At 42.5% G+C, this 25,766-nt stretch overlaps 1 protein-coding gene across 3 annotated transcripts in view; it reads right to left on the bottom strand.

The window, feature by feature from the left end:
• Positions 1–25,766, bottom strand: part of ipo11 (importin 11) — a 593,411-nt gene that overhangs the window by 228,509 nt on the left and 339,136 nt on the right. For all 3 annotated transcript variants that reach the window (XM_080186460.1, XM_080186476.1, XM_080186468.1), the window contains one exon: positions 7,791–7,870. In XM_080186460.1, coding sequence (XP_080042586.1) covers positions 7,791–7,870 — 80 coding nt within the window. The remainder of the gene's footprint in view (positions 1–7,790; positions 7,871–25,766) is intronic.

Below are 25,766 nucleotides of genomic sequence, written 5' to 3'. Positions count from 1 at the left end.
CAGGCCTTGCTACTGCCTTGCTGAGCTGCATAGCTCAGTTAGCTGCTTTAACATCTGTCTAGATTATTTTTCGAAGATTTTTTAAAATACAATTACAATAAACAGTAACATTCCATTAACTTTCCTAATTACTTGCTGTACCTGCACAGTTGTTGTTTGTGATTCATGCATTAGGAAACTCAGAATTCTTTGAATCTCAGAGCTCTGCAATACCTCACCATTTAGATAGAGAGTCATAGAGGATTATAGCATGGAAAATGGCCCTTCAGCCAAACTTGTCCATGCCATCTTTTTTTTATGTAAACCCCTAAGCTAGTCCCAATTTCCCGCATTTGCCCATTTACCCCATCTTACCCAAGTAACTATCTAAACGCTTTTTAAAATACAAAATTCTATCCCAGCATGCTGAATGCCTTCTTCACAACTCTGTCCACTTGTGATTCCACTTTCAAGGAACTATGAACCTGTACCCCCTAAATGTCTTTGTACTGTAACTCCCAATGCCCTAGAATTAATTGAGTAAGTCCTGCCCTGGTTTGACCTACCAATATACATCACCTTGCATTTATCTAAATTAAACTCTATCTGCCATTCTTCAGACCCATGGCCCAATTGATCAAGATCTTGTTGCAATTCAAGATAACCTTCTTCACTGTCCACAATGGGCATGTATGTGGTGTCAGGGAGGGATAATACCTTTGGTGGGGGGAACACGTCACGTCCTTTCAGGATGGTTTCTTCATCCTTTGTCCCCACCTGGCAATCAGCTCTCACCTGTGGCTCCCTGTAGCTGTTTGCGTGCGACAGCGGCCACAGCCCGGGCTATGGCCTCGACAAGCCGGCTAAACTGGTCTATCACAAGGATCAGTGTTTGAGCCCCAACTATTAGCAATCTCTATCAATAATTTTTAATAGAATCATAGAAATCATGGAAACCCTACAGTACAGAAAGCAGCCATTCGGCCCATCGATTCTGCACCAACCACAATCCCGCTCAGGCCCCACCCCCATATCCCTACATATTTACCCACCAATCCCTCTAACCTACACATCTCAGGACACAAAGGGCAATTTTTAGCATGGCCAATCAACCTAACCTGCACATCTTTGGACTGAGGAGGGAAACCGGAGCACCCGGAAGAAACCCACACAGTCACAAGGAGAATGTGCAAACTCCACACAGATAGTGACCCAAGCCGGGAATCGAACTCAGGTCCCTGGCACTGTGAAGCAGCAGTGCTAACCACTGTGCTACCGTGCTGCCCGATCTTTCCTTATCTTTTTGTTTCCTTAGCTCTATTAAATGTAATATCCTCAAGTTTGCAGATAACACCAAACTCGGTGGACATGAGAGTTGTGGGGAGGATGTAAAGATACTTCAAAGGAATTTAGAGAGGTTAGGCAGAAATTTGGCAGATGGAAGATAATGTGGAGAAATAGGAGCTTATCCTTAAGTTATAGGAGCAGAATTAGGCCATTCGATCATGGCTTATATGCTCCTCATACCCATTTTCCTGCCTTCTCCCCATAACCTTTCAATCCATTACCAATTAAAAATCTAACTCCTTCTTAAATTCACTCACTGTCCCAACATCTACCACACTTTGGGGTAGCAAATTCCACAGATTGCAACCCTTTGGGAGAAGTAGCTTCTCCTCAACTCTGTTTTAAATTCGTTACCCCTTATCCTAACACTATGGCCTCTCATCCTAGAATGCCCCACCAGCGGAAGCATCCGCTCTATGTCTACTTTATCCATACCTTTTATCATCTTGAATACCTCAATTTGATCTTCCCTCATTCTAAATTCCAGAGAGTATAGGCCTGAACTGTTCAATCTCTCTTCATACAACAAATCCCTCATCTCTGGAATCAATCTGGTGAACTTCATTTGAACTGCCTTCAATGTCACTACATCTTTCCTTAAATATGGGGACCAAAACTGCACACAATACTCCAGGTGCAGTCTCATCAATCCCTTGTATAGTTGCAACAATGTTTCATAAGAACATAAGAAATAGGAGCAGGAGTAGGCCATCTAGCCCTTCGAGCCTGCCCCGCCATTCAATAAGATCATGGCTGATCTGTCGTGGCTCAGTTCCACATTCCCGCCCTCTCCCCATAACCCTTAATCCCCTCTCTTATCAAAAACCCATCAACCCGCGTCTTAAAAATATTTAGCGAGGTAGCCTCCACCACTTCAACGCGCAGAGAATTCCAGAGATTCACCACCCTTTGAGTGAAGAAGTTCCTCCTCAACTCCATTCTAAACTGCCCCCCCTTTATCTTGAGGCTGTGCCCCTTAGTCCTATTATCCTTTCTGAGCAGGAAGAGTCTCTCCACCTCTATCCTATCCATCCCATTCATCATCTTATACGTCTCAATGAGATCTCCCCTCATTCTTCTAAACTCTAACGAGTACAAGCCTAGTTTATTCAGCCTCTCCTCATAGCTCAACCCCCTCAACTCCTGCATCAGCCTAGTAAACCTCCTCTGCACTCCCTCCAAGGCCAAAATATCCTTGCGTAAGTACGGCGCCCAAAACTGCATACAGTACTCCAGCTGCGGCCTCACCAATGCTCTATACAGCCGCAGCAAGACCTCCCTACTTTTATATTCAATCCCCCTTGCAATGAAGGCCAGCATCCCATTCGCCTTCCTGATCACCTGCTGCACCTGCAAGCTGGGTTTTTGCGACTCATGCACAAGGACCCCAAGGTCCCTCTGCACCGTCGCCTGCTGCAGTTTTTCGCCACGTAAGTGATAATCCTTCCTACCATTATTCCTACCAAAGTGGACCACCTCACACTTGCCAACATTAAATTCCATTTGCCATTTCCTGGCCCATTCGCCCAGCCTATCTAGATCCTTCTGTAGACTCTCCACACCCTCCGCACAATTTGCCTTTCCTCCAATCTTGCTGTCATCAGCAAATTTCGACACCATACACTCGGTTCCCTCCTCCAGATCATCTATATAAATGGTAAAAAGCTGAGGCCCCAGCACCGACCCCTGAGGCACTCCACTAGTCACCATCCGCCAATCCGAATAGCACCCGTTGACCCCCACTCTCTGCCTCCTATTTGACAACCAATCCTCTATCCACGCTAACACCCTACCCCCAACTCCCTGTCCCCTGACCTTCTGCAATAACCTCTTGTGAGGTACCTTGTCAAACGCCTTCTGAAAATCAAGAAAGACCACATCCACCGGCTCTCCTCTATCCACCGCCCTAGACACATCCTCATAGAACTCCAGTAAATTTGTCAGAAACGACTTCCCTTTAACAAAACCGTGCTGCGTCTGCTCTATCAAGCAATTCCTCTCAAGATGCCTCGCTATTTCCTCTTTGATGACGGATTCTAACATTTTACCTACAACAGACGTTAAACTAACCGGCCTATAATTCCCTGCCTTTTGCCTGGCACCCTTCTTAAACAACGGCATAACATTAGCCGCTTTACAATCTTCCGGCACTTCCCCGGAATCCAGCGACGTCTGGAAAATAACCACCAAGGCATCCACTATCACCTCCGCCATTTCTTTCAGAACCCTCGGATGCATTCCATCCGGTCCTGGCGACTTGTCCACAATCAGTCCCTCCAGTCTGTCGAGCACCTCCTCTCTAGTAACAGTAATGTCATTAAGACCCTCCAGTCCTACCACCTTTCCATCTCTAACACCCGGCAAATTATTCACGTGTAGACGGAAACAAAAAAGTTATTCAGGACCTCAGCCATATCCCCATCCCCTACCACTAAGTCCCCCTTCTCATCCTCTAAGGGACCAACGTTCACCCTAGCCAGCCTCTTCCTTTTTATATATTTATAAAAACTCTTGCTATCCTTTTTTATATTAAGCGCAACCCAGCTTCATAGTTTCTCCTACCCTTCTTTATCATCTTCTTTGTCAATCTTTGTTGACATTTAAACCTCTCCCAATCCTCTTCTCGCCCACTACTCTTAGCTACTCTAAACGCCTCCGCTTTTAATTTAACACTTTCCTTCACCTCCTTCGTTATCCACGGCTTATTACCTCTCCTCCTACTGTCCTTTTTGACCATCGGAATAAATTTCTGCTGAGCACCAAGAAAGATCTCCTTAAAGATCCTCCACTGCTCCTCAGCAGACCCTCCCTCCAACGCACTCCCCCAGTCCACATTCACCAATTCTTCTCTCATCCTACCATACTCCCCTCTGTTCAAAGGACACGCATCCGGGAACCCACTTTCTCCTCCTCCATCTGCACCAGAAACTCCACCATACAATGATCACTCTCCCCAAGAGGATCCTTCACCGCAAGGTCCCTTATTCTACCTGCCTCATTACATAACACCAGATCCAAGATAGCTCGCTCCCTCGTCGGCTCCAACACACACTGTTCGAGGAAACTATCCTGGCAGCATTCCAAGAACTCCTCCTTGAGCCCACCGCGTCCAACATGGGTCGACCAATCTATATGTAGATTGAAATCCCCCATAACTACGGCTGTCCCATTCCTGCACGCCGCACTTATTTGCGCGTTAACAGCCCGCCCCACCTCCAGATCATTATTTGGGGGTCTATAGACGACACCCACCGGCGTCTTCCTCCCTTTGCTGTTCCTAATCTCTACCCACGATTCCGCTTTCTGCTCCTTGGCTCCAATATCATCCCTTGCTACCACCCTGATGCTATCCTTAATCAGCAGAGCTACACCCCCCCCTTTTCCCTCCTGCCTATCCTTCCTAAACACTTGATATCCCTGGACATTCAGCTCCCAGTCCCTGTCACCTTGCAGCCACGTGTCTGTAATGGCCACCAGATCATATCCATTTGTGCTGAACTGCGCCACCAGCTCATCCACTTTATTCCGAATGCTTCGTGCATTCAGGTAAAGTGCCTTCATCCCAGCCTTCACCTGGACCCTATTTGCCATAACGCCACCGACCATACTCATGCCCCCTACTCCCTCTATTATTGGGACATCCTCAGCCTCTTCCCTTACCTGTACCCTCTCCTCAACTTTAGCCCTTAGCTTTATGTTTTATTCCCTTGGGTATAAATGCTAAAATTCTATACACTTTCTTTATTATCTGCTGTACCTGCATGCTAATTTTCTATGACTCATGAACGAGGACACCAGATCCCTCTGTACCGGAGCACCCTGAAGTCTCTCCCCATTTAGATAATAAATCACCTTCCCATTTTTGTGACCAAAATGCAAGACCTGACACTTCTCCACATTAAACTCCAACTGCCACATTTTGGCCCACTCTCCGAACCTATCTACATCCATTCGTAAGATTTTTATTTCCTCACTGCAACTTACTGTCCTGCCTATTTTTGTGTCATCTGTAACTTTGGCTATAGAGCCTTCTAGTCCTATATCTAAGTCATTAATATAGTTTTAAATAGCTGGGGCCCAGAGACGAAACACTGTGACACCCCACTAATTATCTCTTGCTGTACGAAAAGAAAAATTATCCCAACTCTGTCTTCTGTACATCAGTTACCTATCCAAGCTAATAAGTTATCCCTAACCCCATGTGATCTAACCTTGTGAATTAACCTTTTGTGTGGCATCTTATCAAACGCCTTCTAGAAGTCTAGATATACTACATCTACAGGATGCCCATTATCCACTTCGCTTGTTACATCCTCAAAGAGCTCTGGCACTTTAGTCAAACATGATTTGCCTTTCATAAAACATGCTGACTCTGATGGATAGTGTTTTGCCTTTCCAAATGTCCAGATTTTTCTTCTTTGATAAGTAATTCTAACACTTTCCCAACAACAGGAAACACTGGAAATGCAGACTTATATGTTAACGTTTTTGTCTTTTTATTCCGCAGGTGGAGGTCCACCTTGTTGTCAAACAAGGGGCATGCACACGGTGGGTCGTGCGTGGGCTGCTCTTGGAGGTTCCGGGAGTGGCCTAGTACTTCGTGTCGGTGTCGGTGTGTGTGCTTGATCCTGGACCGGTAGACGGGCGCCGCAACAGCTCAGTGACTAGCACTGCTAGCTGTGCAGATACATGGATTTGGGCCTGTGTCTGTGGGAGTTTGCGCATTCTCCCTGTGGTTACGTGGGTTTCCTCCGGGCGCTCCGGTTTCCTCCCACACCCCAAAGATGTGCTCTTAGGCTGATTGGTTTACCAAATTGACACTATTCTCCCCTGAATCTGGCTATATTAGGGGTTCCACTCGCAGACACGCAGGGCAGGGTAGGTGTAGGAGGATGCGGCGGCGCGGGCTCGTTGGGCCGAAAGGCCTGTTTCCCATGCTGGGTTGTTCTTTGTTCTAACAGATGTTAAACTAACTGGTCTGTAGTTTCTCACATTTTGCCTCCTTTCCTTTTTGAATAAGAGCGTTACATTAGCATTTTTCCAATCCACTGGAACGTTTTCAGCGTCCAGGGAATTTTATAACCAATATTATAACCAATGGATTCACTATCTTTGCCAAGCATGTAGGCCATCAGGCCTGGCTGACTTATCTGCCCTCAATCTCCATAGTTTGCTGAATACCTTTTCCCTATCAATGTTGACTGTTCTAAGTTCTACCTTTTCTAAGACCTCTGACTTGCCCATTCCTATAGGAATGGTACTCATGTCGTCCACTGTGAAAACTGAGGCAAAGTATTGATTTAGCATCTCTGCCATTTCACTGTTCCTCACTGTTAACCCTCTGATTTCATCTTCCAAGGGACCAACATTCACCCTAGTGACTCTCTTCCCTTTTATATACCTAGAGAATCTTTTGCTATCGTTCTTCATATTTTGCACTAATTTTCTTTCGTAATTTATCTTAGCTCTTTTTATTACTTTTTTAATACCCCTTTGTTTATGTTTGACAGTTTCCCAATTTTCTAGCCTGCCACTGGTATACTTTAGTTTTTGTCTTTACATTGTCCTTGACCTCCTTGTTTAGCCATGGATGTTTTTCAGTCCTCAAATGGTGATGCAGGGATGTGCTGAATTTCAAAGGAACGTGATGTCTTTGTTTGAGTCACAGAAAGCTAAAATGTAGATACAGGAAGTAATTAAGTCGGCAAATGAGTTTAGGAAAAAAGCTATCTTACTTCAATCATACAGTATCTTAGTGAGACCACACCTGGAGTAATGCGTGCAGTTTTGGCCTCCTGACCTAAGGAAATTTATACTTGTCACAGAGAGAGTCCATGAAGATTTACCAAATTAATTCTGGAGATGGGGAGAATGCCTTACTTGGAAAGAGTAAATAGTCTGGGCCTTTATTCTCTGGAGTTTAGAAGAAAAAGAGGTGATCTCATTTAATCATAAAAATTGTTAATGGCCTGACAGAGTAGATAAAGAAGGATGTTTCCCCTGGCTGGGGTGGTATAGAACCTGGGGATACAGTCTCAGAATAAGAGGCAGGCCATTCAGTGCTGAAATGAGAAGCATTTTGTCACTCAGAGGCTGGTGAATCTTTGGAATTCTCTGACTGTGGAGGCTCAGTCTCAAGACTGAGATTGATGCTAGAACATTAAAGAATTTGGGAATAGTGCAGGAAGCTGGTGTTGAAGTAGAAGATCAGCCATGATCTTATTAAATGACAGAGCAGGTTTAAAGGGCAGAATGGTGTACCACTGTTCTTGCTTATGTTCTTACGAAATTAGCTCAAAAAGCAAATGAGCAGGGCAAAATTAAAGACTTAAATATCAATAATAATACAAGGGGAAGATTTGAAAACTGATTATTCCATGCAACAATTTAATTCTTGAAATTGTATTAGTAATGGAAAAGAAGGTTTAATAGTTTAAAATTTAAAAAATTGTAATTATAATTACCTGTAAAAATTCTGAAGAGGTCAAGAAAATGTAAGCATTTATAATCTGGAAACAAGTCCTTACATTTTCAGAACCAAGCTCTGCAATTAAAGAAAACACAGAATACAAATTAGAGGCAAAGGGGAGTACAACAAAGCATTTTAATTTAATAATTAGATATACTTTTGACTGCCTAGAAATTAATTCCAGGTAAAGGGTAAGTAAATGCCCCTAAATTTGCTGTTCTGCTAGTTTGGGGAGTTATTTCAGTGACAGGAAAATTAGATTCAGTCATGTATGTGAAGGAATTGAATAAGTTATGGAAATGAAAGCACAAAAATTGTAAGGCCTTCAGTTACTTACATGTATTACTGAAAAGGGAGACATGCTGCTGAAGACTTTTGTTTTGCACCCATCAAGACAAATGTAGGAATGCCAAATTTCAAGCCATTGAAACAGTTATACAGGAGAAAAGGGGTGCTGTTTGGTTGGCCTGGCAACACTGATTGGACAAGGTGTGACATAGAAAAAGCAATGGGGAATTTTAGGCTCCACAAGTTCCTGGGTAATTTGAAAAACATAACAGGCTTATGCATATTGCTTTTGTTTGCAGAGACCAGGCTCCTGATTATGAACATTTATCACTTCTAGCAAGCATAAATGAGTCACGTTATATGCTCAACTGATTATCAAGTGGTTTGTTAGAATAGCTATTTTCACATTCAGCATTGTTTAGCAAGTGCTGCCCAATCAAGTCAAACATTTTTGCTCTCTATAGCAATGCCTTGGCCAGTCAACCAATCAACAGCCTTTTCTTCTGTAGTATCAATTGTCGTGATAGTTTGAAATCTGGCATTCTTGCATTTGCCCTCTTTCAGCAATACTGAATATATTACCATGCAACTGGCAGACATGATGAAACAATGGAAAGTGGTAATGTCACTGGATTAGTAACCTACAGGCCAAGGCTAATGGTCTGAGAGCAAGGGTTCAAATCCACCACAATGGTTGGCAGAGTTCAAATTCAATTAATAAATCTAGAATATAAAACTAATGATGATATAAAACTATCGACTGTTTTAAAATTTCACAAGACTAATTTCTTTTAAGGGTCCTTCCTGCTGTCCTTACCTGTCTGACTAATGTTTACATGAGGTTGCCACTAAATTGCCCTCTAAAATGGCCTAGTGCTCCACACAATTCAAAGGCAATTAGGGATGAGTAATAATTCTGACCATAACAGTGACACCCACATTCTATGAAAGAATAAAAAAAACATGATGTTCTAAGAAAGAAAAGGAAGGGAAGTAAAACAGAAGGGAAGTAAAACAGAAGGGAAGTAAAACAGAAGGGAAGTAAAACAGAAGGGAAGTAAAACAGAAGGGAAGTAAAACAGAAGGGAAGACAGAATTAAGACAAAGGGAAAGTTAAAATATACAAATCTGTCCCCAACAGTCATTAAAACCTGAGGGATTGAGACTTGTGAATTATTTTTAAGGCTAAATTCACATGCCATTAAAAAGTTACAGCAGAATGGAGAAGCCATAGTTTTTCTGGTGTGTTTAATGGATATCTATTATATAAACAATAAACTTTAAATCTTTCATTGTTTTTGAATGTTGTTTTCCAGCTAATATTATAACAAAGCTTTCTGAGCAGCAGGGCAAGTCGGACAGCAACTGAGTTCTGCATCTTTGCTGTGTAGAGTGGTTCCATAGGTTGTTTATTGATATATTCTTTAATAGTCATGAGTGCTCTAATTCGGTTAGTGCAAGTGAGCAGCCCTTCAAAAAAATTATGGCCATGAAAGTGAAACAAGAGTGGGCATACAGTGCATAAAAAGAAAAGACTGAATATGTTCAAACTACTTTGGATACATCCCTCGAACACCAAATATGGGTTTGTACATCAGTTTCAAACAATAACATCACATTTTAAGAGCACAGAATAAAAAGAAAACACTTCAGGGAAAATAAACTGACAAGAGAACAGGGAGAAAAATGAACATAGACCAAAATAATGGTCTAAACTGGAATATTCTGAAGTCAGTACAGATGAAAATAGCAAATAGTGCAAATCAGCTTTAATATCACAAAGAATAGGAGCACTTGTACTAGCTCAATAAGATCATAGTTGAAGCTTGACCTCAAGTTCACTTTCCTGTCTAATCCCTATAATCCCTTGTTAGAGTGCATAAATCTATCGACCTCAGCCTCAAAAATACCCAACAATTGACCATCTACAGCGCTCCATTTGAGAATGTGAAAGATTCACAATTCTTAGTGAAGAAATTTCTCATCTATATTGTAAGCCAACAATGCCTTGTTTTAAATTGTTCAACCAATAGTAAGAGCTTTTCAGCATCTACCCTGTAAAAACCTCACAAAATCATAATGTTCAATGAAATCTGCTCGCACTCTTCCAAACTCTAGAGTGTGCAAACTCATTCTGCTCATTTTACCTCGAAGGACAACCCATTCAGTCCAGTAATCTGTCAAGTGAACCTGTGGAATTCCTTCTAGAACAAATTTATCCTTCTTTAGGCACGGAGATCAAAATTATACATAGTACTCCAAACGTGATCTCAACTAAAGCTCTGTACAATTGTATCAATTGCTTATTCTTGTACCCAAATCCCCTTGCAATGAAGAACAATATACCATTTGCCTTCCTAACTGCTTAGTGTATCTACATGATAATGTTACATTCCTTATACAAGTACACCCAAGTCCCTCTGAACATCTATATTTACATGTTTCTTGTCTTTAAAACAATATTGTATTTTTCTATTCTTAGAATCCAACTGCAACTTCCCCACATCATATTCAATCCGCCACAATGTTTCCCACTTATATCACCTGTCTATATCTGAGGAACAGGAATGAGGAGTAGGGCAGATGGCCCCTAGAGCTTGCTCTACCATTTGAGAAGCTCTGATCCAATTGTAACCTCAACTCCACGTTCCTGTTACCCCCTTTCACTCACTTGTTAGCTAAGAATCTATCTAACGCTGCCTTAAAAATATTTGATGACCTGGCTTCCATTTCTCACTGGGGAAAAGAATTCAACAGCCTGATGACCTTCAGAGAAAAAAAAATCCTCATCTCCAACTTAAAAGGGAGACTCTTTATTGTTACACCATGTTCCCTCGTTCTAGTCTCTCCCATAGGAAAGACATCCTTTCCACATACGGTTGTGAGGGGAGTTGACAGGTTGTAGGTTTCAATAAGATCGTATCTCATAAATTCCAAAGCATAAAGCCCAAATGTGGACAATCTTTCCTCCCCACAAGATTACCCCATTGTTCCAAGAATCAGAACCTTTTCTAGGCTGCATTTAATTAAGTTATGCCCTTTCTTAAATAAGATGAAAACTGCACACAGTACTCTAGATACGGTCTCACAAATGTCTTGTATAACTGTGACAAAACTTCCCTACTTTTATATTCCATTCCCCTTGCAATAAATGACAGCATTGCATTTGCCTTCCTGATCACTTGCTGTACCTACATTCTAACTCTTGGTGATTAATGCACCAGGACACCCAAATCCCTCAGCACTGCAGAGTTGTGCACTCTCTCTCCATTTAAAAAAAATAAACTGCTTTAATATTCTTCATGCCAAAGTACACAAATTCCTATCTTCCCAGATTATACTCCATCTGCCAATTTTTTGCACACTAATTATCTTCTCTATATTTCTTTGCCGGCTCCTTGTGTCCTCTTTACAACTTACTATCCCATCGATTTGTGTCATCAGCAAATTTAGGAGCCATACATTTTGCCCCTTTATTCAAGGCATTGATGTAGATTGCAAATAATTGAGGCACGAGCACTGATTCCTATGCCAATCTACTCATTAAACCTTCCAGAGTGCCATAGAAACTAGTGCTGTGCCTCAGTTATTTGCAAATGATATCAGTGACTTGAATGAAGGAGCTGAATGTAGCCAACACGTAACTCTCAGCTTACATTCTCACCTAACTTTCTACTGTCAGCAAATTTACATATATTTCTCTCAGTCTCATTGTCTAAGTCATTAGAAATAGCTGTGACTCTAGTACAGATCCTTGTGACACATCACTTCTCAAAGCCTGCCAATTTAAAATGCCCTTTATCGCTAACCTGCTTCCTGTCTGTAACCACTCCTCTATCTGACTAGTATATTACCTCAACTCCGTGAACCCTTATCTTGCAATATTAACCTTCTGAGGGGACACCTTACCAAATGCCTGTTTGAAATCCAAGCTTACGAGAGCTACTGGCTCCCCTTACCTATCCAACTAGTTATGTCCTCAAAATATTCCAATACATTTGTTAAACATGCTATCCTTTTCATAAAAATCATGCTGCCTTTGTCAGAGCATACTGTAATTAAGTGGATTGATAAGGTCATCCTGAAAAAAATCCAGCACTTTCCCAATGAGTGAAGTTGAGAAACTGGCCTACTTCCTCTCTCCTTCCTTGAATAGCATTTCCTATCTACCATTTTTACAATGACCATCCAAAACCTAAAAAAGTTTGGAACATTTTAAAAAGCACATTCGCTATCTCTGCAGCTACTTTTTCAACAAGAACTTTAGGATGTTAACTATCAGGTCCTAAACATCTGTCGAATTTTAGTCCCTTAAATTCCTGCAATCCATTTTCTCTATGGAAATTTATTACCTTAAGTTTCCCAATCTATTAGCTCCTTTATTACCCCCTATTTCTGGCTTGGAATATATGCCTGTCATTTTCTTCATTCCATCTGATATTTTCTCCCGTCCCTGAACTGGGAAGTGTTTTGTATCGGTCTTCGTAGAGACAAAAAAAATTCCACTAGCACTAGAGAAAAAGTACCAGAAAAACTAATAGGACTAATGGTTTGTGCCTAGGAAGGGGACTTGCAGGTGGTGGTGTTCCCATATATTTGCTGCCCTTCTCCTTCTAGATGGTAGAGATAGTGGATTTGGAAGATGTCGTCAGAGGGAGTGGATGCTTTTGGAAAGTGGACTATTTTTTCTTGGATGATGTCAAGCTTGAGTATTGTTTTCAGCTGCACTTATGCAGGCAAGTGGCCAGTATTCCAACACACTCCTGACTTGTGCAATGTAGATGGTGGTCAGAGCAATCAGGAGGCGAGTTATTCACTGCATAGTTCATTGCCTCTGACGTTCTCGTAGCCACATTATTTATGTTTGATCCACTTAAGCTTCTGGTCAATGGTAACGCCCAGGACATTGATGGAAGGGGATTCAACAATGGTAATACCATTGAAGTTCAAGGGCAATGGCTACATTCTCATTTGCTGGAGATGGTCATTGCCTGACACTGCTGGACAGGTATGTTACTTGCTACTTATCAGCCCAAATCTGAATATAGCCAACCTCTTGCTGCTTGTTTTGGTATCATCATCTATTGCTTCACTATTTGAGGGATTACAAATGGTGCTCAACATTTACAAATGTTTCTAATCCTGATGTTATGATAGAGGGAAGGTCACTTATGAAGCAGCTGAAGATGGTTGGGCCTAGGACAGTACTCTGTGGAACTCCGGCAGTGATGTCCCAGGGTCGATATGATTGACCTCCAATAACTACATCCATCCTCCTTTGTGCCAGCCATTACTCCAACCAGTGGACTGCTTACCCCCAGTACCCATTGACTTCAGTTTTGCTAGGGCTCCTTGCTGCCATACTGGGTCAAATGCTACCTTCATATCAAGGGCAAATAATCTCACCTCAAGTTCAGCTCTTTTGCCTATGTTTGGACCAAGGCTGTAATGAGGTCAGAAGCTGTGTGGTTCTGGCGGAAACCAAACAGCATCAGCGAGCATTTTACTGCCAAGTACATGCTGTATGCAAACACTGTCCACAACACATTGCATCACATCGCTTTTGATTTGATTTATTATTGTCATGTGTATTAATACATAGTGAAAAGTACTGTTTCTTGCGTGCTGTACAAACAAAGCATACTGTGCGTAGAGAAGGAAAGGAGAGCGTGCAGAATGTAGTGTTACAGTCATAACTAGGGTGTAGTGAAAGATCAACTTAATGCAAGATAGGTCCAATCAAAAGTCTGATAGCAGCAGGGAAGAAGCTGTTCTTAAGTCAGTTGGTACGTGTCCTCAAACTTCTGTATCATTTTCCAGATGGAAGAAAGTGGAAGAGAGTACGTCCGGGGTGTGTGGGGTCCTTGATTACGCTGGCTACTTTTCTGAGGCAGTGGAAAGTGTAGACAGAGTCAGTGGATGGGAGGCTGGTTTGAGTAATGGACTGGGCTTCATTCATAGCCCTTTGTAGTTTCTTGCGGTCTTACACAGAGCAGGAGCCATATCAAGCTGTGATACAACCAGGGAGAATTCTTTCTATTCTGCATCTGTAAATGTTGATGTGAATCGTCACAGACATGCCAAATTTCCTTAGTCTTGAGAACGTAGAGGCATTGTGGGCTCCCCTAACAATAGTGCCGGCATGGAGGGACCAGGACTGGTTGTTAGTGATCTGGACACCTAAAAACTTGAAGCTGTCATTTCTACTTCATCCCCATTGATGTAGACAGGAGCATGTTCTCCACGACGTTTCCTGAAGACAATGACTATCACATTGAAGGAGAAATTATTGTTGTCACACAATTCACCAGATTCTCTATCTCTTTCTGTAGTCCGTCTTGTCATTGTTTGAGACGCAACCCACTATTGTGGTGTCATCAGCAAACTTGAAAATCGAGTTGATGGAGAATTTGGCCACACAGTCATAGGTGCATATGGAGTATAGTAAGAGATTGAGGACACAGCCTTGTGGAGCACCGGTGTTGAGGGTGTTCATAGATGAGGTGTTATTGCCCATCCTTACTGATTGCGGTCTGCGGGTTAGGAATTTCAGGATCCAGTTGCAGAGGAAGGAGCTGAGCCTCAGGCCGCAGAGTTTGGAGATGAGTTTACAGAAATAATGGTGTTGAAGGCTGAGATACAGTCAATAAATAGGAGTCTAACACAGGTGTCTTTGTTATCTAGGTGTTCCAGGGTTGAATGCAGGGCCAGGGACAAAGCGTCTGATTTGGACTGATGGGGTAGTAATTAGCTTCATTTGTCCTGCCTTTTTTTCATCCAGAGCAGGTCTGCCAAAAATTTCCACACTGTCAGGTAGATGCCAATGTTGTAGTTGTACTAGAACAACTTGGCTAGAGGCAGGTAGCGTATTTGGATTTTAAAAAGGCATTTGATAAGATGCTACATAAAGGGTCACGGCACAAAATAAAGACTTCACGGTTAGCTCTGATGAAAGATTATCCTGACTCAAAACATTAGCTCTATTCTCTCTCCACAGATGCTGTCAGATGTGCTGAGATTTTCCAGCATTTCTGTTTTTGTATTAGAATAAAAAATAGATTTTGCAACTTATGATATCCTTAAAAATCAGTGTACATCTGGGGCTGGGGTGAAGGAGTAGCATATTACAGTTAATCTTTTCTTATGCTCTATCCTTTTGTTACCAGTTAATCAGCAGTCCTGTGACTCCATTCATCCACGTTTCTAAACAAAAAATAAAAATTAAGTCTCCTTAGTTTAGGAGCGAGGAATTGGAAGAAATTCAACAAAAATTCATTCGGCTGATTCCTGGAATGCAGGGGCTGTTTAATGAAGAAAATTGACTGAGCCTATATCCAATGGAATTTAGAAGAATTAGAGATTATCTTATTAAAACATAAAAGATCCTGGCGGAACACATCAGGGTAGATACTGACAGGACGTCTCTCATTATGGGGGAATCTAGAACTAGGGGACACAGTTTCAAAATTAGTGGTCTCCGTTCGAGAAAGGGATCATAGAATCCCTATAGTGCAGAAAAGGGCCATCAAGTCAGCATTGACTTTTTTTTAATTCATTCATGGGATGTAGGTGTTGCTGGCTGGGCCAGCATTTAATTTCCTTGCTGGCCCAGTCTAAGGGCAATTAGGAGTCAATGACTTTGCAGTGGTCTGGAGTCACATGGAGGCCAACCCAGGTCAGGACAGCAAATTTCCTTACCTAAAAGACATTAGTGAACTAAATGGGTTTTTGCAACAATCGACAATTGTTTCATGGTCATTGTTAGATTTTCAATTCCAGGTTTTTACTGAATTCAAATTTCACCATCTGCCACGGTGAGATTCGAACCCAGATCCCCGAATTACTAGTCCAGCAACAATACCAGCACGCTTTGCGTTCCCCAGGCTACCAAAAGCTAATCCCCTAACCTACACATTTTGAGACATTAAGAGGCAATTTAGCATGGCCAATCTAAATTGCCACCCTAAAATGCACATCATTGGATTGTGGGAGGAAGCCAGAGCACCCGTACAAATGAGACAGAATTTCTTCTCTAGGAGCATCATTAGGCTTTGTAATTCGACAGTCATGGAGGCTGATTCATTACATATATTCAACGCTGACTTTTGGTTTAGTTTGGATAGTTTTTTGGTTGACAAAACAGTCAAGGGCTATGAGAAACAGACAGGATAGTGGAGTTAAGGTCTCAGTCAGGTAAGCCATGATGTTATTGAATGGCGGAGCAGGTTTGACCGGCCAAATAGCCGATTCCTCTTACTTCGAATGATTGGATGAATTAGGTATCCCATTTAAGATGAAGATTTGAAGGAATTTATTCTTCCAGAGGGTTGTTAACCTTGGGAAATCTCTTGAGAAGGCTGGGACATTGAGGCTGAATAGAGTCTAAAGTTATGGAAGACAGACAGGAAATGGACTTCAGACTACAACCTGATCAACCATGATCTGATTGAATGGCAGTTCAGTTTTAAGGGGCCAAATAGCCTACTCCCACGCCTACTTTTTTATGACATGTTCACTGTCTGGTCAAATGATGAACACTAGATTAATCAGACCACAAGTCTCTCTGCACCCTACTCTGCAACATGATTTCCCTACCCATCTGTTGTTCAAATCCTGATCCATGCTCTTGACACTTCATGTTCCAATGGACAGAATAACATCCTGGTCTTTGATTTGATTTATTTCACGTTTATTAGTATACAGTGAAAAGTATTGTTGCTTGCACGCTATACAGACAAAGCATACCGTTCGTAGAGAAAGAAACAAGAGTGTGCAGAATGTAGCGTTACAGCCACAGCTAGGGTGCAGAGAAAGATCAATTTAATGCAAGGTAGGTCCATTCAAACATCTGATGGCAACATGTTCTTGAGTCGGTTGGTACGTGAACTCAGATTTTAAAATTTTTTTCATGAAGGAAGGAGGTAGTAGAGAGAACATCTGGAGTGCATGGAGTCCTTAATTATGCTGGCTGCTTTGCCGAGGCAGCGGGATGAGTAGACTGAATCAATAGATGGGAGGCTGGTTTGCTTGATGGATTGCACTACATTCAAGACCTTTTGTAATTTCTTGTGTCGTGGCCCTTCAACCCACACTAATTCTTCAGCCCAACTATCCAATATTGCACATTCTCTTCACCAAGCTCCCCTACTGTTATTAACTTACCTTGGCCCTCAAATCCTCTTATTTATAAAATCATTGTATGATCTCCCCACACCTCTGTAATTTCTTCCACTTATACAACCAAGTCCTCCATACACTGCTCCTCTGATCTTATCGGCACCTTTCCCTTGAATTAGGTAGGCCCCACCTTCAAAAGTCCATCCCTTAAACCTTTCCATCCTCCATAGGGTGCTTGGAAAGCAAAGATATCTTCCAGCAGAGGCCTATGAAGTGGTTAAGTAGGATAATAGGAGTACAGCTAGACAAATTTAAGCAGAAGGAGACACTTGTTAGGAGAGGCGATGGCCTAGTGGTACTATCATTAGGTTATTAATCCAGAAACTCAACTCATGTTCGAGGGACCTGGGTTTGAATCCTGCCACAGCAGATGGTAGAACTTGAATTCAATAAAAAAAATATGGAATTAAAAATCTACTGATAACCATGAAACCATTGCCGATTGTCGTAATAACTCATCTGTTTCACAAATGTCCTTTAGACAAAGAAATCTACCGTCCTTATCTGGTCTGGTGTACATGTGACTCCAGAGCTACAGCAATGTGATTGACTCTCAACTGCCCTCCCAAGACAACTAGGGATGGGCAATAAATGCTGGCCAGACAGTGACACCTACATCCAACGAATGACTAAAAAAAAGTCAGGTGAGCAAGGAATTCAACAAAGAGAGGGAAGTTGTGTGAGAGATTCAAATCACAGGATGAGGAATCACACTGCATAAAAATTGAGCAGAAAAAAATGGGAGGCTGTCAAGCTAAATTTTGTGTTAAGAGTGGTGCACAAAAAGGACTTTTAAGCACCAACCTCTCCCATGTTTGTGTGGTTTTAATTTGTTCCAAAATCTGAGAGCACTTTGACTCTGGAACTATGCTGTCACTTCCATATTACTCACATACAAAACTGCATCAAAGCTAGAGTGCAGTACTGCCCCTTCACAACATCACCTGTAAATGTGAAAAGTAATGCAACATTTTTCCACACGTCTATTCTAAACTATGTGCTTCTGAAAATGTTACGTTGGTGGCAAACATAAGTCTTACTCCATGCGAAATTCTGAGTCATCAGCCTATGTCAACTTACAAGACAGCACCTACTACAAAGACATTAGTGCCTGTTTTCTCATGAATATGACTGAGCATGCACCTGTGCAGCTTACGTTAATCATATGTTATTCACACCAGGAATCTTTTTGGTAACGTGCCCTTGGTGAAGAATTTGTCTTACTCTTTCTACCTAGTCAGCTGGAAAACACAAACTCATCACAACTTCACTTGAAACATTCAGACTGGTGAGCTCTGTCAAGCCATGGACCCAAAAGACCTGTCAGCTGCTCAGTGATGTGAAGACAGTGGAATGCTCCAATTTCACTTCCAGCAGTATCATCGAAAACCCATCAATAATACTTACAGACAAAAAGCAAACATGTCCTTCCCTATATTTAGATCTATATAATTCTGACAAGGACATTCAGCTGTTAGAAATGAAAATAAAGATGTTCTGTCTTAGTCAGTCATGTGGAGATCTACTATTTTTGATACCCTCTGTAGGAATCCTCTCCATTAATGTCAGATATAGTAACATCAGTCAGCAGCTCCAATGGGTGTCCTGTGGACAGCTCCAATGGGTGTCCTGTGGACTAAATTAAACACTTGGCCAATTTAGAGGGCCAACTTGGAGATAGCAAACCAGGAAAGATAGTCTCCTTTAAATTACATTCAAATTTTGAAACTTTGTCTTGCGTTTTTACAAGCCATTATAGTGAACAATTCAAAGAATTTAAACTCATTCTAGGTAGTCTGCAACTCTATTCCAGGGAGGGAAAACAGCAATATGTTTTATTGTGGTTATCAGCTGTGAGAAAGTAAACCATTTGCCATTTTTATGTTGCATTAGTTTGCTTAGTGAAAACAGAACATTGCAGCCTTGCCACCAACAGCACGCTTCCCCATCCACTCCCCCACCCCACTCCCCATCACCCCCAAACGTTTGAAAATAGAACACTGCAGCCTGCCAACAGCCCACTTCCCCCATCCACTCCCCCACCCCCAAACATTTTTAGGCAATAAAACAAATCTTGTAAAAATAATTATAATATGATTATCTGCAATTTGAAAAAATGAAACATTTTCATTCTGTGTATTCAATTTAACATTTATAAAGCATGACCAGAGGCTCCATTACAACAAACTGCATTTTGGTACTTAACCCATTTGCTTCTATTTTGCTTCACTTGTAGAGTGTTACTAAGTTGATGTATAAAAGTATTATGAAATGGAATCCTTTACAGTGCTCCTAGTGTCTGCAGCCTTATTTTGAAAGTTGCTTAATTGTTGGAAAAATCTATCTTCCTCAGACTGTACTGTATCTGACCTAGTAGTGCACGATGCATAATTCCCACAAAGTGGAAAAATATTCCATGACCCATCTTTCATCTTATAAATGGAATCACATATACAAACAGATCAAGTTTTAGTATTAACCAAACAAGAAAAAGAAAGATCTTGTATTCATAAAATGCGTTTCATAAGCCCAGATAATTCCAAAGAGCTTTACAGTAATTATTTACAGTAAAAACAAAAAAATACTGGAACTATTCAGGCCTGGCTGCATCTGTGGAGAGAGAAAACCAAACTAAACTTTCAGGTCAATAACCTGAGAAAAATATTTTTGAACTGTTGTCACTGCTGTAATGTAGGATAAGCTACAGCTGTTTTGTACACTGTAAAACATCACAAGCAGCAATGTGTTATTGACCAGATCACCTGTTTCTGTGACGTCAGGTGATGACTAAATATTGGCCAGGATTTGCCCTTGCAAATGCCCAAGAAAAGCCACAATCCTTTAAAAGCTGTTTTTTGACCGGATTTTCCAATCCTCATCAAAACTACTTCAGACCAGAGGTGGGGTAGAGACCCATAGGCTTTGGGAGTCTAGTTGGGAGAGGTTAAATGAGGGGTGTTGGAGGGGTCACGGAGTGTGGGGTCTGTGCAATAGTTAGCCAGAAGAGGTTTTTATTCTTTTAACTTTTTATGGGCAGCTATTCATGTAACCCAGTTGGAACAATCTGAAGCTTATGGTTTAAATTATTTTTCTGATTGTTCCCAGTGCAGGGCAACTATCCAGGGGAAGTTCGCACTGCTGGGCAATTGCTGTATAAACCCTTCCTAGGAACTTCCAAGGGGATCTCCTAGCACACCACCCCCCGCTCCAGTCCTCATGTTTCTTTCCTAATGACCAATGCTCCCCGCAACCCCTTTGCACGCCAGACTGGCCCTGGAAAACACAGTTCACTCATCTCATCTGCAGCTTCCACTGTTGCTGTTGTTCCAGGCTGTCCTGTAGTCTCAGCAGTGGCCACATCCATTCCCAGTGGCACTGCTGGACTGAAGCGCTGCCAATGCTCCAAGTGGCTGGCAGAACTTAAAAGGCAGATTATTTGCATGTCAAGGCATGAAAATCCCAAATGATGGTAATTGGCTGCCTGACTGATATTTAATCCTATTGGTGCTCCCAAAATGGCTGCAGAAGGGTTCACTGGTTTCTGGCCAGTGAGTGGAGCCATTAAAGTCATCCTAATATCTCTATTGTGGCATCATTAACAATTTACAAGATTAGAAAATAATTTTGACAAAGTCAATGCAATGACCACCACTGAATGAGCAATAAACCTGGTCCTTCTCAACTATCAGAATTAGTTTTTCAACGTGCATCATCTAATATCTATTATCCTTTGATCCAATTGCTAATCCTAGCCTTTGCATCTAACAGCATCGGTATCTTTGAATTCGATCAATTTCTCATTCTTCTGGTCTATTGCCTTCATCCAGTTCTTTAAAGTACAGCATTCTCATCATATGTACTGGGCTAGCTACAGACTCTGTAACAAGCCCCTAATTATCACCACATTCTGTTGTCTATCACAGAACCCGTTTTGAAACCATATTAGCTCATTTCCATTGACATCCCTTAATTCTCTCAATAAACATCAGATATGGAACATTTGCAATTGCTTTCTAAAAATCCAAGTAAATTGCATCCATTTTATTTGTTCTCATCCATCAAACTGGCTTTTTAAAATTAATCTACTGGATTTAATGGAAGCAATACATCATGTAAATCCATGCCATGGAAGCTTTGTGGAAATCGATAAATACGTTTTAAAATGTTCTTCAGGATATTTGGGCGGCATAGTAGCACAGTGGTTAGCACTGCTGCTTCAAAATTCCAGGGACCTGGGTTTGATTCTCAGCTCGGTCATTGTCTACGTGGAGTCTGCACATTCTTCTCGTGTCTCCGTGGGTTTCCTCAGGGTGCTCCTGTTTCCTCCCACAGTCCAAAGATGTGCAGGTTAGGTTGATTGGCCATGTTAAAATTGCCCCTTACTGTACTAAGATGCTTAGGTTAGAGGGATTAGTGGGTAAAATATGTGGGGATAAGGGTGTAGGGCCTGGGTGGGATTGCTGTCAGTGCAGACTCGATGAGCCGAAGGGCCTCTTTCTGCACTGTAGGTTCTATGAGCTATGATATTCTCTCTACCAACATTAGACCTGATTGGCTTCCAATTCATGACTTTGCTTTTCAAAAAATATTATAGACAGAGTTGCTAGAATTTTGCTGTGACAATTTATTGTCTACCTCTGTCTATTGAGGTAGTACGGGCTGAGATTAGAAACAGGAAAGGAGAGGTCACCCTGTTGGGTGTTTTTTATAGGCCTCCAAAAAGCTCCAGAAATGTAGAGGAAAGGATTGCAAAGATGATCCTGGATAGGAGCAAAAGTAACTGGGTAGCTGTTACGGGGGACTTTAACTTTACAAATATCGATTGGAAAAGCTATAGTTCAAGCACATTAGAGGGGTCAGTTTTTGTCCAATGTGTGCAGGAAGGTTTCATGACACAGTATGTAGATAGGCCAACAAGAGGTGAGGCTACATTGGATTTGGTACTGGGTAATGAACCAGACCAGGTGTTAGACTTGGAGGTAGGTGAGCACTTTGGTGATAGTGACCACAATTCGGTTACGTTTACCTTAGTGATGGAAAGGGATAGGCATATACTGAAGGGCAGAAGTTATAGCTGGGGGAAAGGTAATTATGAGGCTATTAGGCGAGATTTAAGACACATAGGTTGGAGTAGGAAACTGCAGGGGCTGGGAACAACTGAAATGTGGGGCTTATTCAAGACGCAGCTACTGCGAGTCCTTGTTAAATATGTACCTGTCAGGCAGGGAGGGAGTGGTCGAGCGAGGGAACCGTGGTGTACTAAGGAAGTTGACTCTCTGGTGAAGAGGAAGAAGGAGGCTTATGTAAAGATGAGACGTGAAGGCTCAGTTAGGGCACTGGAGAGTTATAAATTAGCCAGGAAGGAGCTAAAGAGAGAGTTAAGAAGAGCTAGAAGAGGACATGACAAGACTTTGGCAGACAGGATCAAGGAGAACTCTAAAGCTTTCTATAGGTATGTCAAGAATAAAAGATTGGTTAGGGCAAGATTAGGGCCAGTCAGAGACAGTAGTGGGAAGTTGTGCATGGAACCTGAAGAGATAGGAGAGGCACTAAATGAGTATTTTTCGTCAGTATTCACGCAGGAAAAAGTCAGTGTAGTCGAGGAAAATACTGCGATACAGGGTTGTAGACTAGACGGGATTGAGGTGCATAAGGAGGAGGTGTTAGCAATTCTTGAGAGTATGAAAATAGATAAGTCCCCTGGGCCGGATGGGATTTACCCTAGGATTTTCTGGGAGGTTAGGGAAGAGATTGCAGAGCCTTTGGCTTTGATCTTCATGTCATCATTGGCTACAGGTATAGTGTCGGAAGACTGGAGGATAGCAAATGTTGTCCCCTTGTTCAAGAAGGGGAGTAGAGGCCATCCTGGGAATTATAGACCAGTGAGCCTTACTTCTGTTGTGGGCAAAGTTTTGGAAAGAATTATAAGGGATAGGATTTATAATCATCTAGAGGGAAATAAATTGATTAGGGATAGTCAACATGGTTTTGTGAAGGGTAGGTCGTGCCTCACAAACCTTATTGAGTTTTTTGAAAAGGTGACCAAAGAGGTGGATACAGGTAAGGCAGTTGACGTGGCGTATATGGATTATAGCAAAGCGTTTGATAAGGTTCCCCATGGTAGGCTACTGCAGAAAATGCAGATGCATGGGATTGAGGGTGATTTAGCAGTTTGGATCAGGAATTGGCTAGCTGATAGAAGACAGAGGGTGGTGGTTGATGGGAAATATTCAACCTGGAGTTCAGTTACAAGTGGTGTACCTCAAGGATCTGTTTTGGGGCCACTGCTGTTTGTCATTTTTATAAATGACCTAGATGAGAGTGTAGAAGGATGGGTTAGTAAATTTGCTGACGACACCAAAGTCGGAGGAATTGTAAACAGTGAGGACAGATGTTACAGTTTGCAGAGGGACATAGATAAGCTGCAGAGCTGGGTCGAGAGGTGGCAAATGACATTACTTAATGACATTACTGTTACTAGAGAGGCGGTGCTCGACAGACTGGAGGGGCTGATTGTGGACAAGTCACCAGGACCGGACGGAATGCATCCGAGGGTTCTGAAAGAAATGGCGGAGGTGATAGTGGATGCCTTGGTGGTTATTTTCCAGACGTCGCTGGATTCCGGGGAAGTGCCGGAAGATTGGAAAACGGCTAATGTTACGCCGTTGTTTAAGAAGGGTGCCAGGCAAAAGGCAGGGAATTATAGGCTGGTTAGTTTAACGTCTGTGGTAGGTAAAATGTTAGAATCCGTCATTAAGGAGGAAATTGCGAGGCATCTTGAAGGCAATTGCTTAATAGAGCAGACGCAGCATGGTATCATTAAAGGGAAGTCGTGTCTGACAAATTTACTGGAGTTCTATGAGGATGTGTCTAGGGCGGTGGATAGAGGAGAGCCGGTGAATGTGGTCTTTCTGGATTTTCAGAAGGCGTTTGACAAAGTACCTCACAAGAGGTTATTGCAGAAGGTCAGGGGGCATGGAGTTGGGGGTAGGGTGTTAGCGTGGATAGAGGATTGGTTGTCAAATAGGAGGCAGAGAGTGGGGGTCAACGGGTGCTACTCGGATTGGCGGATGGTGACTAGTGGAGTGCCCCAGGGGTCGGTGCTGGGGCCTCAGCTTTTTACCATTTATATAGATGATCTGGAGGAGGGAACCGAGTGTAGGATGTCGAAATTTGCTGATGACAGCAAGATTGGGGGAACGGCAAATTGTGCGGAGGGTGTGGAGAGTCTGCAGAAGGATCTAGATAGGCTGGGCGAATGGGCCAGGAACTGGCAAATGGAATTTAATGTTGGCAAGTGTGAGGTGGTCCACTTTGGTAGGAATAATGGTAGGAAGGACTATTACTTACGTGGCGAAAAACTGCAGCAGGCGACGGTGCAGAGGGACCTCGGGGTCCTTGTGCATGAGTCGCAAAAACTCAGCTTGCAGGTGCAGCAGGTGGTCAGGAAGGCGAATGGGATGCTGGCCTTCATAGTGAGGGGGATTGAATATAAAAGTAGGGAGGTCTTGCTGCAGCTGTATAGGGCATTGGTGAGGCCGCAGCTGGAGTACTGTGTGCAGTTTTGGGCGCCGCACCTGCGCAAAGATATTTTGGCCTTGGAGGGAGCGCAGAGGAGGTTTACTAGGCTGATACCGGAGTTGGGGGGGGTTGAGCTATGAGGAGAGGCTGAATAAACTAGGCTTGTACTCGTTAGAGTTTAGAAGAATGAGGGGAGATCTCATTGAGACGTATAAGATGATGAATGGGATGGATAGGATAGAGGTGGAGAGACTCTTCCCGCTCAAAAAAGACAGTAGGACTAGGGGGCACAGCCTCAAGATAAAGGGGGGGTGGTTTAGAACGGAGTTGAGGAGGAACTTCTTCACTCAAAGGGTGGTGAATCTCTGGAATTCTCTGCCCGTTGAAGTGGTGGAGGCTGCCTCGCTAAATATTTTTAAGACGCGGGTTGATGGGTTTTTGATAAGAGAGGGGATTAAGGGTTATGGGGAGAGGGCGGGAAGGTGGAACTGAGCCACGACAGATCAGCCATGATCTTATTGAATGGCAGGGCAGGCTCGAAGGGCTAGATGGCCTACTCCTGCTCCTATTTCTTATGTTCTTAAATGGAGTTTAATATGGAAAAGTGTGAGGTGATTCACTGTGGTAAGAGTAACAGGAGTACAGAATATAGGGCTAATGGAAAGAGTCTTAGTAGTGTTGACGAGCGGAGAGATCTTGGTGTACATGTGCGTAGCTCCCTGAAAGTTGGCACCCAGGTTAATAAGGTTGTTAAGAAGGCGTACGGTGTGTTAGCTTTTATTGGTAGAGGGATTGAATTTCGGAGCCGTGAGGTCATGTTGCAACTGTACAAAACTCTGGTGCGGCCGCACTTGGAGTATTGTGTACAGTTCTGGTCGCCGCATTATAAGAGAGACGTGGAGGCATTGGAAAGGGTGCAGAGGAGATTTACCAGGATATTGCCTGGTATGGTGGGAAGGTCTTATGAGGTAAGGCTGAGGGACTT

Source organism: Carcharhinus amblyrhynchos, chromosome 1, assembly GCF_965287045.1.
Source record: "Carcharhinus amblyrhynchos chromosome 1, sCarAmb.v2.hapA, whole genome shotgun sequence".
NCBI classification, from domain to species: domain Eukaryota; kingdom Metazoa; phylum Chordata; class Chondrichthyes; order Carcharhiniformes; family Carcharhinidae; genus Carcharhinus; species Carcharhinus amblyrhynchos.
The sequence above is the reverse complement of the archived record's forward strand: the minus strand, read 5'-3'. Positions and strand labels throughout refer to the sequence as shown.